The sequence below is a fragment of the Xenopus tropicalis genome, chromosome 4 (genome assembly GCF_000004195.4).
Source record: "Xenopus tropicalis strain Nigerian chromosome 4, UCB_Xtro_10.0, whole genome shotgun sequence".
NCBI lineage: Eukaryota > Metazoa > Chordata > Amphibia > Anura > Pipidae > Xenopus > Xenopus tropicalis.
Window position 1 is genome coordinate 71589076 of NC_030680.2, and position 15253 is coordinate 71604328.

At 36.3% G+C, this 15253-nt stretch overlaps 1 protein-coding gene across 1 annotated transcript in view; it reads right to left on the reverse strand.

Annotated features, from left to right (window-relative positions):
• Positions 1-569: 569 nt before the first annotated feature.
• Positions 570-15253, reverse strand: part of LOC100493356 (ninjurin-2) — a 47151-nt gene continuing 32467 nt past the window's right edge. Inside the window, exon 5 of the mRNA XM_018093359.2 lies at positions 570-1054. Coding sequence (XP_017948848.2) covers positions 907-1054 — 148 coding nt within the window. The 3' untranslated portion in view covers positions 570-906. The remainder of the gene's footprint in view (positions 1055-15253) is intronic.

The window sequence follows — 15253 nt, forward strand, 5'->3', positions numbered from 1 at the left end:
TACATCCCACTATGTGCAGCCTTATACATAAGCTCCATGATCTTTTTCCATTTTTACCTTTTGGAAACAAGGTTGCCTGGTTTCTTCTAGTAACTTAAAGGGGAAGGAAAGGCTAAGTCACTTGGGGGTGCTAAAATGTTAAGCACCCCCAAGTGACTTGAATCGCCTTGAATGAAGGTGATAATAATGATGGGTGGTATGTGATGCAATATACAGAAGACAATTTTTATGGAATATATGCTGCCTGGCAAACAAAAGATGAGATCTAAGAAAAACAGTATATAAACCTGTGGAACAGATGGTCAATATTTAGTTTAGAAATTTACTTATTAAGTGAAAATTTGGCTGTGCTTAAAACAATCATTTTGAGAAAATTAGCTTGGCAAACATACCAATAGCACTATGCAGTATGTGGTCCTGGTTATTGGGTGTGCCAAGAGCTTTTTTGAAGAAGTAATATAAGAACTGATATGGCATGTTGCATTAACAGTTCTCTGTATTCAAACAATTCTTAATTATGTCAAACACATTTTTACAAAATATTAAATAATTGCAGTCTTAAATACCTGTACACCCAAGTTTCTTTATTCACTCAGTACTTGCCTGTGATTATACTCAAAGTAAATGCAAAAACACAAAAGCTTCAATTTAACAAAACTACAGGATTTCACATGCAGTTTTGAGCCAACTATATTGTAGAAAAACATAATAAAACCATAGTTCAATAAATGTCATGTCTTGTTTCACTGTAGATTGCTTGTTCCTTTGACACCTAGAGAAAAAACACAGTAATCCTCTTTTTTAAAAGTGAATTGAAGTCTTGTCAGCTTTAGCCCACATAATTGTATTCCGTGTTGTGAGGAACATTTCTGTCTTCATAGAAGGTTTCACATAATATGGATCCCGTTAACACTCAGCGGTAGTTTCAACTGTACGAAAGTTTTGGTCCTCAGGGGTCGAGTGAAGGGGAGAGAACCAAAAAGCAGTGATGAACACGTTGACAGCTGTGATAACTAGTATTAGCCCGGTCACAATGTTATTCAGCAGGTGAACTCTAAAAGAAAAAAAGTGAAGTTAGATCCATGATCAAAGGCATCTTACATATTGTACAGGGAATATTCTTAGTATATTTAATTGCAGCTGAAACATAAAACCCAGAGGTACTTTATTTCTCTCAGTTTAAATCATAGTAAGTCTAATTGTGTCTCTTTTTAGCAGTTTACTCACCCAGAAATAAATAGGGTTATTCTACATGCTTTGTATCTATTGTTCTAGCGGTCTATGAGAAAAAAATCTCATTGGCATTGGAGAGGATGGCTCTGAACTGGCATGTATGGAGCTAGCTGACTCTTAGATCACCCTGGGGGGCAAATGCCCTACTACCGGTTTGAGTAGGAGTGTGGATAGAAATGTGAGGAAGGAAAAGCAGGTGTTTGTGAAGAGATTGGACTGGAGATTGGAACAAGAAACAATTGTTGGAATGTTATCATTTTTATCAGGAAGAAATATTTTAGAAACCATAATGTATAATGTTACTTGTGCAATACTGCAATACTGTGTGTTTATTGCTTTGCTTTATTGCTATGTATATAAATGGTACATATTAAATGGTTGAATCTTTTTAAAGGGATACTGTCATGATTTTTATGGAATACTTTTTATTTCTAAATTACGCTGTTTACATAGGAAATATTTCACTCTACCATTTAAAATGTTATTCTTGAACCAAAAAATATTGTGAGGCGCTCTGCCGGACCGGCGCGTTCTCCTACCTTAGGTCGCGCCGGCCGGCAGACGCGCTCTAGTAGGGGCCCGCACTTCCGGGTTCGGCAGGGACGGCACGGCGTTACTGCACATGCGCGATGACGCGCGTACATGCGCAGTCGCGCGCCTTGAAGCATTAGGCGCCATCTTTGTGCAGGTTTTCTAGGTTTCCGGTTCCTTTGGTTTTGGCGCCAAATTCGGCTATTTAAACCCCTTCCTTCTTGCATTTTGTTTGTTATTTCCGGATTTGACCTTTGCCTGTACCCTGACCACGATACTTGCTACCTGCCTCGACCTTTTGCCTGTACCCCGATTACGAATATTGCTGCCAGCCCCGACTTGTGCCTGTACCCCGACTACGTTCTGCCTTTGCCTTGCCTGTACCTCGTATCTCGTCTGAACTCTGAAAGTTTGCAGGACCCCAGCTTGGACCGCAGCAGAAAGTCCGGGGCCCCAAAAGGGCGTCGGTGAAGACCGGAAAGAGCTGGGAGTTCCTGTTATACTGTAGGAGTCAGATTTTGCATACAGCGGTCGCACACTGGTTCCCTTCTAACTTGAACGTTACAAATATATTGTTTTTGTTGTAATATTGGTGTGTAGGCAGCCATCTTAGTGCCTGAGTCTGAACTTTCAGAAGGATCCAGCGCTACACATTAGAACTGCTTTCGGGTAACCTATTGTTTTTCCTACTCCCATGTAACTGGAGGAGTCCCAAGCCTGACTTGGATTTCTTACTATTGAGTACTATTCTGTTCTACTGGGAGCTGCTGTCTTGCTACCTTCCCATTATTCTGCTGATCAGCTGCTGGGGGGAAAGGGAGGTGGGTGATATCACTCCAACTTGCAGCGCAGCAGTAAAGTGTGACTAAAGTTTATCAGAGCACAAGTCACATGGCTGTGGCACCCTGGGAAATGAAGAATATGGCTAGCCCCATGTGAAATTTCAAAATTAAATATAAAAAAATCTGTGTTTTTGAGAAAGAAACACAAATTTCAATGCAAAATTGTTGACGCTTTATTGTCTAATGAGTTTTGAAAAAAACATGTTTTCCCATGACAGTATTCCTTTAAAAGAGAAGGAAAGGCTAAGTCAATTGGGGGTGCCAAAATGTTAGGTATCCTCCAATGACTTTGATTGCTTACCTTTTACCCCGGGCTGATGCTCCTGTGAGAAGAAAACCATACCAGCCCGGGGTATCTGCAAGCGGGTATTTACCCCAGGTACTAGCCTGGTGTTAAAGGTAAGCCACTGGGGGGTGCATAACATTTAGGTACCCCCCCAGATTTTACCTTTTCTTCTCGTTTAAGTCTGTAATATTTGAAAATTTGCTTTCGTATTTTCGAGCCTAGAATTTCCTTCTTTAACCGCCTCTTGGCAACCCCACTCCCTATCACATTCTAGTTATTAACGCCTGAAATTTCATAACCCCAATAAGTAAAACATTAGCAAAAAAGTTTAAAATCTCATTGGGAAACAGCAGATCGCCCTCTGATACAGGAGAGAAATAGTCTTGATAATTATTTTTCTGAATTATTTCCTGGGTATAAAATACAGTAGTTAAAGGCTGGCAATTATTCTCAGTCTGATATTTTATTTAAGATATAATTGTCTTTGCTTTGGTTTAAGACCTTTATACACAAATATTTTATCACTTTATGTTATATCGCTTTCTAGTTTGACTACAAATAATAATGAAAAAGACTTGTTTCTGTGTAGCAAATCTTCTGACAGACTAATCTTTTCTTTGGCACACTTTGCATCCCTTGTAAGAGAGTATACTAAATATTTCTAAGCATCTCTAAATCTGGTGCCTTTTAATGTTTGCCAGTATCCAGCAACCTGCTGGGAGCATTGGGAGCTTGATTTTAGCTTAATTTTGTGTTAACAAAGTGACCAGATCCACTTGTTGACTAAAATGTAATTTAATTTATTCTTGATAAAATGTTTCATGTTAATTTTTGCTGTTCTTCAAAGTTTATTTTACAAGCAAAAAAGAATCCCACTTGACAAAATAAATACAGTAAAGAACGCTGTACAGGCATGGGGAATAATTTGGAATTAGGTGCATGAATGGTCTCTTCATAATTTGAAGCACTACTATATCACTTTATGTAAAATAAGACAGTAAGTTTGCCTAGGAGCAGTAACCCATAGCAACCAATATGCAGGTAGAATTTACCGGTCACCTGTTTAAAAGCAAAAATCGAATTGGTTGCTACTGGTTACTACTCACGGGCAAACTTAGTGCCTTTTATTATGTATAGGGGTTAAACATTAAAATACAATAGTACTGTTTTACCTTTATTTTTATGCTAGCTTAGTTATTATTGAGTACTCTGTGCTGTCTCATTATTACAAAAAAAAACAAATCAATCAGTTTATTATATAACGATGCCCCTAAGCAAATATTGGGAATGATATTTAAATTTGCAAAGGGCTGAAGATTATAAGTGTAACAGATATAATTTCTCTACACATGTATAGGATAATCCAGCATATAAATAGGACTGCATATGGCAAGAAATATTTTATTTGCATAAGTAGGAATGGTACCTTGACCTGTGGTAGGAATGGTACCTTGACCCCTGGTAGGATTGGTACCTTGATCCCTGGTAGAAATGGTACCTTGACCCCTGGTTGGAATGGTACCTTGACCCCTGGTAGGAATTGTACCTTGACCCCTGGTTGGAATGGTACCTTGACCCCTGGTTGGAATGGTACCTTGACCCCTGGTAGGAATTGTACCTTGAACCCTGGTTGGAATGGTACCTTGACCCGTGGTAGGAATGGTACCTTGACCCCTGGTAGGAATGGTACCTTGAACCCTGGTAGGAATGGTACCTTGACCCCTGGTAGGAATTGTACCTTGAACCCTGGTTGGAATGGTACCTTGACCCTTGGTAGGAATGGTACCTTGACCCCTGGTTGGAATGGTACCTTGACCCTTGGTAGGAATGGTACCTTGACCCCTGGTTGGAATGGTACCTTGACCCTTGGTAGGAATGGTACCTTGACCCCTGGTTGGAATGGTACCTTGACCTTTGGTAGGAATGGTACCTTGACTCCTGGTAGGAATGGTACCTTGACCCCTTTTTGCATATCTGACTGTGAATGGTACACATGCCATGTAAGGGATGCCATGTATGCAAGATGTTTGCCTCTTTGTGGACAATCCTGCCTTGGTTTATTCGGTGTTCCAGGAGCTCATGTCAGTGGAAGGTGCAAGTAAAACCCTGTACTTTGCTGTAACTGCATTTTGCGAATTTTTCGCCATTTCACAAATTTTTCCAGCAGTTTCTCAAATTTTTTGGTGAAGTGAAGCAAGACAGATTCATTCATCACTGCTTATTTTGAAAGATTTAAGAGTTGTCAGTCATGAAAGAAAGCTGTTATTTTACTTGCTTCACTGCCAGCAAAAACCTACAGGCTCCTGAAGATTATCATGTCTCCTACTAAGGCCACTGAATTAACATATTAGAGAATTACAGAGACCCTCTGTCAGCATAATAAACCCTAGTCCATCATTATTACTAAGCAATGAATCACAAAATGGGGGAAAGCCTTGCAAATTATATTCTGAATTTAAAGTGACTATCTGCCTCATGTGCATTTTGTACATTTCTGAATCAGGCCTTGAGAGATATGTTTGCATGTGGCCTGCATGATGAGTTCTACCTGCATAAACTGCTAAAGGAAAATAATCTAACTTTCCAGCCTGCTTGTGACATTGCCTTTGCTATAGAGTTAACCAGAAATGACTCTTAGCAATTAAAAGACCAAAACAGTTATTTACTTACAAATGTTCATAAAAAAAATACAATTCCAAAATCCACCAATGGTTCACAGATCCTGCACTGTCAGTCACAGGTGAAAAAAGCATTTCAGGAACAGATCAACAGAACTACAGATATAAATCTGAATCCTGTAGAAACTGTTGGATTAGTTTAACACCCATTAAAGTAATAAAGAGGGTGACTTGTATATAGCCAATAATAAACATGGGGGAGATTATGGTATTAAGATGGAAACTGATGGTCATCCATTAAACATGTTGCTTAATACTGTTTAAGTGAAATTACATTGTGGAACTTACCTTTATATCTTAAGTTATGTGCTTAAATATATTCTAACACCAATCACATATAAAAGACAATTATACTGACCTTAGAGTTTGTGAAGGGTGACAGGCCCACACTTTTGGGACAAAATTGTTTAAAACATATAAAGCTAAAATGAAGTAAATTCAGTTCCAAAGCCCATTTTTCTTGAGCATTGCCATATGCAGCAGTTGGGCTGCCCCAGTCATAGTGGTTTCCAAAAAAGGGTGACTACAAGGTTACTGTCAGACACTACTGTATGTAGAACGAGAACTCTACTCACTACCAGATGCAGAGGACTTGTTTGCTACTCTTACTGGAGGCAAGCACTTTAGTAAAACTGATTTATTAGATGCCTATAAACATAAAACTGGACCCTGATTCAAAGCCATCAATGCACATAAGGGTACTTACCATATGGAATACCAAAAACAGAGTCTTCAAGGAATAGATCATGTGTTCTGTTTATTGATGACATTTTAGCTGAAGGTTTATCTGTTGCAGAACTATTAGCACTGTGAAATGTGAAAATGCAGCACTTGACTTTTTGACTGGTGCAGTCAAAATGTACCATTGTTCAACTGTCAAACAAGGGCAGTGAACATTTAATATATGGTATTTTATGGATAGCTGATTTTACCAAAACAAAGCAAACCTTTAGTATGTTACATGAATCTAATCTTATATCTTGTGATGTACACAATTCAGATACTAGGCACCTAAAAGTATAGGTGATAGAACAGGTAGATTGCAGAGGGGGGAAATAAAGTATATACATTGGATAAAGCAGAAATTTACTGGATGTTTTATAGCATTGATCCCAATGTTTTTAACCAGAACTGTAACCATTTATTAACTTTAATGAGAACCTCATTAGTATTAGGGTGAAATGTCTGTTTTTTATTAGGATTTGTTAAAAGTTTGTTATCATAATCATAATGTTGGTATATAGAGCCAGGTCTATCTCTGATGCAATAGCCATTTATTATTATTTTGGTGGTTTGAGTAACAAAATGAATAATTCTTCTGTAATGTTTATTGCTATGCTATGAATGTTGGGAATAGTAGTTCTTATTTAAGCTTCTGTAAAAGGTTAAAAGAAGTGGTTATAGAAGACTCTCATAAGTAGGGGATGATTCTGTATAAATAACCCATAAAATACTCCCTATATAGGGCAGCTTACAGCAGTCTTTTCCCTGTTGCTTTTACGTTTGCAGGCTGCAGTTTGTGCATGTATTTATTATTCAATTTCAATTTAGTATTTTGACAGTTTGAAATGTCCTGCACCCTATCATGAAGAATGTCTCTAATTCTATCAAACATCATGGTTTTGTCTATGAAATGCTTCCCTGAGAGCAAACCACAGCTGCACATTTTGGGTTGTGGGCTGGAGATTTTACCGATCAAGAACATTGATTTTGTGGTCACTTAATAATTTCTTTAAGAATTTTGACCATTGCTTAACATAACTGGATAATTGTCAAACTGAATTATCCATCTGGAACACAGCTTAAGCTTCCTACCATAGTATGAATAATACCAATAATACCTTTTCCCAGGATTCCTGCTGTGTTTTTTAAATAGCTGTTTCTAAATTGTTTTCTAAAAGCCATTACCTAAATTAGAAGAACAGGTATTGTCTGTCATATCTGTTCTACATTTTAGCAAGTAAACCCCAGAACACAACTTTTGAATGTATCCATTGTTATGGTTTTCCATACATGGAAGAAAATAAGAGTTTTGTCACCTTGGCCCTTCACAATGATGAAACTATTGTTACCTTTTTTAAAAGAACTGAAGCACCAGGCACCAATTGACACCATCTAAACACGTACAGACATTTTACATTAATATTCACACAACAGAATGTTGACAGCAAGATTATATAGAAGCAGTTTTTATATTGTTTGTCTATATATGTGATTTTTTTTTAAAGCAAACTGTAGTTTTATTGAAAAACTAAATTACATTTCTTTCTGTATGCATTGGAGAACTTGGGACAATAGCATTTGAATGTGTATGGTTTGGGGGCTTTGAGAGTAATTTACAAATACAAGGGCTAAATGAAAAGGTCAAAAATGAATTCAGCTTACAACGCACAATACTGCTTTTATCCCAGAATTCTAGTGCAATAGCAGCTACCCATAAAATACAACACGCAAACTAATATCCATGTTGGTAAATAGAAATTTGCTCTGGTAGCATGGTATAGGATGCATGTGAATAGGGCATCTAATGAGACGCAGCAGGTCCCATGGAAACTACTGAACTGGGTGTAGTGGTCCCTGCAATAAGGCCTTGGAATTTGAGGGGGCTTAGCATGCCCATTAGGATAATGGGTGGATAGAGAGGGTAGATTCTAAAACTAGTAGTGATCAGGGGTGATTTAGAGTGGCGAACAGGTGATTTTGACCAAATTTTGCTGCATGTTCCTTACTTAGATTAATAGAATAAGAGGGAAATCGATAAGTTACATCTCTTCTTCTTGTACCTTTCCATTAATTATTTTGTACAGTGAAATAAGGATTGCATATACTTTGTAATTTTGAAGGAGATAGGTAATTATTTTTGACGAAAGCCTTTTTTTTAAAAGTACTGACTTTCTAGTAAAACTTCCGGTAAAGCAATATGTATGCTATAAACTGATACTTACACATTTTCCCACAGCATTACTACAGTTGTCTCATTAAGTACTGGAGCAAGAGATTCTTTTTTATACCTCAACATCATCACAAGACTAGAAATCTATCCATATGTCATAAAATAAGTTAAAAACACAGGAAAAACAGCTAGTGCCCTGGCTGGAATTGAACCAAGGACTTCAGCTCTGCAAAAACAGCATGGTGTCTCTATGTCAGCCAAGTGTGGATTTTTAACTATCTCTATAATTCATTCAAAAAGTGTGAGGGGGGAAGTAAAATTGCCACCATAAGGCTAATTACTAATGGCATTTTGAGCATAGAAAATATATTGCTTGGAATATGCCTCTCCACCAGTTATCAATTCTATTATTAATTTATAAAAACCTGTGTCACTCTTCATGCCAAAAATTCTTTCATTTCCAGTTGACTTCAATGTAGTTTTTGATACATACCATAACCATGATGCAAGAAAAATAACAGATAAAGAGCAATAGAATATATATATTGTTTAGCTTAATAAATATGCCCCTATGAAACTTGTGTGCTTTGTTTCCACTTTAGTTTATACATTCAGATTGGAAAAATATTTCATCTTCATCAGTTTCCAATGTGCAGGACTGTCAGCTCTTTAATCCCGTCAACATTGTTCTCTGATGGCTGCAAGGGGCTTGTAATTGACCTATAGACTATCTTGTAGCAGGCTGACAAAGCTAATCATTGCAGTCTGGTTCGAGAGGAATATCGATTGATTAAGATTTTAGATTCATTTAAATATGCAAATTGTGTTCATTAGTTTCTCAGCTGTATTAATTACATGTAAATTAGATGACCAGATTGTTACCCTGAATTAAGCATTCTGAGGAGGCTAATAATGATGTTTAACAACTCGGTGTTTCATGTAGCAGCTGCTTGTTGCTTTTAACCCCCTTCCATTTGGAGTCAGAGGTGAGTTATTTAAAGAAAAATAAAAAATTAAAAGGTTTGTTATACTCCTTTTATGCACCTGCTATGTTGTGTCTAGCACAATATCTTTACATAAAACTTTAAGGCGCATACAGTATAAAGAGTCTTGCTCATTGTTCCCTGAAGGACAACCACTGCTTCTAACTATTAACATTTTATACACCGCATAGCAAACAAGTTGGTTTTATTAAAAGAAATATCTATACCAAGGCTTGCTTGCTAACAATCTGAAGGATCACAGTCAATTTACTGTGAGTCACTAGATTCAGTCTGAACAACTGTAGAGTGCTTGTATGTGTGTCAGAGGACAATGCACAAAACATGTTTCTAAAGTACTGAACACACTGTACAGTCTAGAGAATTAAAAAGAATGTTAGCTATAACACAAAGGCCATGGCTGTAAGGTTGCTGTGACTATTCACATGCTGTACCTTTTTCCTCAGGTCTGAAATTAGAATCACTTACTTGCAGCAGACATCTGGTATTTAAGAGAGTTTTAATTGGTTCTTCCCACAAACCTCAATTTGATCAAATTAAAACATTAGAAATAGAGCAAGTCTAGGGCGTCTGTATGTAGTCAAGAAAGCAAGAGCCCAGCAGAGGAAAATATTTACAATTAAAGGGGTTTAGTAACAGGAATACCTGTATTCAAAACAAACAAAAATGCATGAAAAATGAATGTGTGTGCATGCTTTAAACATTGAAGAGGCAGTAAGAATAAGAAGCAATACATTTCTAGGCTACACCATCCTGAACATATCAATTATGTAAAACAGTAATATTCTGTAGAGTGTGGTGTCCTTTTTGGGACCCATTATGAGAGAAAGTGTTTGTAGTTAAGCATTCATGCCTTAATCTCACTCTGAGTAGACTTCGGGTTGGGGCTACCATCCATCTTGATTCAGCTTTTATAGGGAGTAAGCCCCCCAATGTGAAAAACACTGCTGTAAAAGGATGTACATGTATGCCTTAAGAAAGACAACTGACATATCACTTGATTAATGGAAACAATACATTAAGAAGGGTTTTGGAAGTCACTTCCAAATTATCCCAAGCACATACAAGGGCTCATTGTATGCCTGAAATGGGATTTTGTATGCTAAAAATGTCACTGCATTTTGTATTTTGCTATGCTGGACTGAATATATATTGCACTTGGACGCATTGTGTCCCGCCTGTTATTTTATGGAAGACTATAAATTATATATATATATCAACACTGAATTCAAAGTGAAAAAAATTCTTCATTATAGCATAAATATCAGTATTATAGCATGAAAAGTCAATGTGACGTTTCTCAAGGCTTTACTGAAATGTCACAATGGCTGTCCATGCTATATTAAACACATTATTACTTTTTTACTTTGAACTCAGTGTTGTGCCTGCAGGTACCAACATCTGGAAACCTGTTCTTAATGACATTATATAGGGGCTCCTTTACGCTACTAAGTGCTGTGCTACGTACCTTGTACCCATTTTTTAATTCACTGCAAGGCACAGAGGCATAGGCACTAGCGCACAAATGTAACAAGTTCTTAGTGCACAGTACTTTAAGGGTTACTGTAGCACATACACATACTGTAGCACTTCATATATTGGGGGCTATGTTTCTAAACAGAAATACATATTTAAAATGTTACACATGACAGATCACAGAGTTCTATTTCATTAAATACTTACAGTATTGCTGTAAATAGTTACAGTAGCTATAAGAACACTAGTTAAATGACATGTAAGACATATGATCATGCTGTACAAAATACACTTAAAATAATGGTAGAATATAGGCGCTCAAAGAGCACTATGCAGTGAATATGCTTACACAATGAATCTTCTTTTAATTATCCTGAGCTCTCTGCAAATCTAGGATACCATCTGTCCTAATGTTAGCTTTTTGATGGCATGATAGGCTTTTTCCTTCATCTATAGTTTGCCAAAATACCACAGCATAAGTTAATGAATAAATAAACAATTACTAAGAAACTGTCAGGGCCGATCCATCAGAACCTTTTTTAGTAGGAACCAAAATGTAATTGGTTGTTAGGAAAAAAGACAAAAATAAATGTTGAATTTTGTTGGTGTTCTATAATGTACGAATACACTGTACATGAATAGATCTGTTTCTGACTTTTTTAATACATAGAAGGCAATTTATGAAAGTCATTTATGGAAATCAGATGGAAAAGTTTTAGTAAATGTGCCCCTTAGTGTATACTCAAGTATATCGCTATTTGTCATTCTTTCTATTCATGTCCCTTGGTGGGGAAATATTTTGTTATTGTCAAAGTCCTATAGGTCAGGAGTTAATTACTAAAATAATGTATGATAATTATAGTGATTCCATAGGGTCACATTTCAAAGACAAACTGAGAACTTGATAATATTATAGAACAGAAGCAGTATAGTCATAAAGCTGATTTAAAAGTGGAAAATAATGTTATGTCTTGTTTTTTTTTTTTTAGCTATAAAATTGACAGGGTTGGTGTGGGATGTTTCTCAGCCAATTGAAATATGCTGGCAGAGAAATCACCTGGTGTGGCAAAATGTGGTGCTAAATGATTAGCACACAACACCTGGGTTGAGTCCAAGTTACAGACGACTAGCTCCATCTAATTCTAGTTATGGTCTTTTTTTGAATGTTTGATAAATAAATACATCCCATTAATGGAATAATTTTGTCACAGGCAGATCAGCTCTGGTTTTCTAAAATGAACAGGTGCTTTGCAATTCTGTCTTAGCTCCAGTTTACTGTATATTGTTGTCAGTCAGTTCATTATTCTTGTCACAAATGACTTCTGATTGATAGTTTAATTGACTGCTGGTACTTGTAATTGGCTAATTAGGCTGGTATGAGGGTGTAATTAGATTTTCTATTTATAGGTAATTGTGGCATTGCTGCATCCTGTTGACCAGGAAATAAAACCACTGAATTAAATTGCAATTGGAGGAAGGTTGCAATTAATCTAAGCCTGAATATATAGATATAAGTAATTTGTGTCTAGATCAAGCATGCTTATTAGGACTCCTTTTGGCCAGAGAATAGCTGGAGGCAGTATAAGTGAGATTAAAAAAAAAAGCAGATCATGAACCTCTAAAAGGATTCCAGAATTTGTATATTTACAAGAGATTGTTCCCTTTAGGCACTTTTTAATTTCAAGTTTGCTTGGACCTGTATTTCTTTATTATTTATTAAATGTTTCCACATGTATACTTTTAAATAGGTTTTAATTAAGGTAAGGACTACATTTTGCATAAGGTAAAATCACTGTAAAACTGTGTTCGCCTTTGACAGTAAAACATCAGGCATGATCTCCAGTTTTTTCCTTATCTATTCCTCCCTGTCAGAGCTGAGCCTTCTCTAGTTTTAAAGACTGACAGTCTTAGAGAAATACTTGAGTTTAAGGTTAAGAATAAAAGTTAGGTGTCAAGGGATTTATGTTCTTAAACAATAGCAGAATTTTGGACCAGAAATGCAGATAGAGTGGCAAATTGTGGTACTACAGTGTAAATGGGGATCCCATTCTCAGCCTAAATACTATAGGATTGTTAGGAAAACTAGTAGGAAAGGGTTAATATGGGATAAGATACTTAAAAACATTAAAAGTCAGAATATTATGAGATTATGCCAGCATGATTTTATGCATAATAGATCTTAGACTAATTTAATTGCCTTTTATGAAGAGGTGAGCAGAAACCTAGACTCTGGGAGGGCAGTGGATGTGATCTACTTAGACTTTACTAAAGCTTTTGATACAGTACCACACAGAAGGCAATAATTATTCTTCAACCTGCAGAAAAGTTTCTAAAACAGCTTTACTCTAGATGTACCTAGATGTAAACTTTTACTTTTGGATTGTAGAGAAAGACTACAATTCCACAAGGCACAGTGAAAAATGGGGCAATGAAACCTTTAAATTCTAAAGCCCTGAATTATATAAGAAGTAGCCGAGCCATTTTAAGTATGTTACAGAAAAACATTAAAATGAATTGTGTTGTTTAATATACCTATACATGTTCACTATAAATACAATTTATTTATAATAAAAACACCAGAAACAATGACCAAAAGTTCAAATTCAAGCCTAAAAATAATAATAATAATAATAATAATGCCATCGCTTCTTCTGCATATATATATATATATATATATATATATATATATATATATAAAGTTCATGTTACTTTAGATATATGTTTTTCACTTTTCACAAGAAATCCCGGTGTTGCTGGTCTTTTTTACACTATATATATATATATAAATAAGAAAAAGAAGCGACACTCGGATAATTGCAAAAAAAGTGTATTAAAAAAAGGATCACATATGCATATGTGATCCTTTTTTTAATACACATTTTTGCAATGATCTGAGTGCCGCTTCTTTTTCTAATATATCTATGATAAAGGGATGATACGGTGTCCTGAGGTTGCTGAGCACTGGAATATGCGCTATAGGAGGAGTGCGGTAGCGTCTTTGGAATAAGGTATATATATATACTTTTTTCTTAGCGTTAAGGAGAATAGTATTTGGAAAGCATTCTGTATTCAGGTAATTGTCTCCATCTATGCTCAAGCCCAAGATAAGGCAAAACATTGCAGCTTTCGTTGACAGGAATATATATAGAAGAGGCAAACATTTAGCAGCACACAACCTAAGAGCATAAAGGGGATGCTATACTTAGTCTCTCTATCTAATGCAAGTGACTTGTCAATCAAATTCCTGAAATATACTGTTGCTCTATTAGCTAAAAAGCTTTACATGACCTGAGACTTGGAACATTTTACATTACGCTAACCAGCAAGTAAAATGATTTATAATATGGAACTCAAGTGACATTGTGCCATTACTGCACAGAGTACTCCTTACAAGACCAACAAAACCAGAACACATTAGGAAAGTGCTTTGAGTTCAGGACAGAATTTTTGAAAACTCTAAACAATAAAAAAATTCTCTTCACAAAAAAGAAAAGTAGTTTGGAATTTTATTTTTGGCCTATCATATCTTTGGTTGTGTATAAGTGAGCATTTACTTAATAACAATTTTTTTGTCTTAGTTGTATATTTTCCTTTAAACAGACAGCTACAAGCACAGAATTCTTTTTCTGCATATTTGCATTTAATTAATATATGAAATGAAACAGAACTGTTATATCATTTGCGTTGTTTGGGATGTCACTTAATTCCTTAGAGATAGTACTAACAGCACCCCATGTGGTTACATATAATCTCTGCAGGTGTGGTGCAGGTGTGGTGTAACAGTACAAACACACACAAACTGTATCTTTGTAACCACATATCCCAGTCCCCTTGGCCAGTGATTAAGCTGCTAAAGGCCAAGCCCAATTTAGTGGAAAAGGAACACTGAAGGAACATGAGAAAAGAGTGTTGAAAGAGAACTAGAGCCCATGGCATGCCCTATGGTGGAAAAGGAAAAGGACGCCTAAAGCAAACTGGTACCTAGAAGGCCTGTTAACAATTGCTAAGAATGGCCATGTGTGGGCTGGAGGAACATCTGCATGTTTGGGGTCTCCCCTGGGATTCACAGAAAAAAAACTCTCTATAATTTCTGCCAGAAAACATCTGAATAGAGTCAAGATACTAATGTGTTAGGGATTGCAAAGGAGATTTAAAAGTACAGTGAGCAAAGTGCAGTTCCAAGCACAATTGCCATGTTTTTCCCCACAATGCTGCATTTTTTCCCCAGAATTCCAGCAACAAGGGGGAAATACACTTGGCACAATTGCCTACAGCAATTGCATTTGATTCCCAAAGTTAACACAAATGAGCTT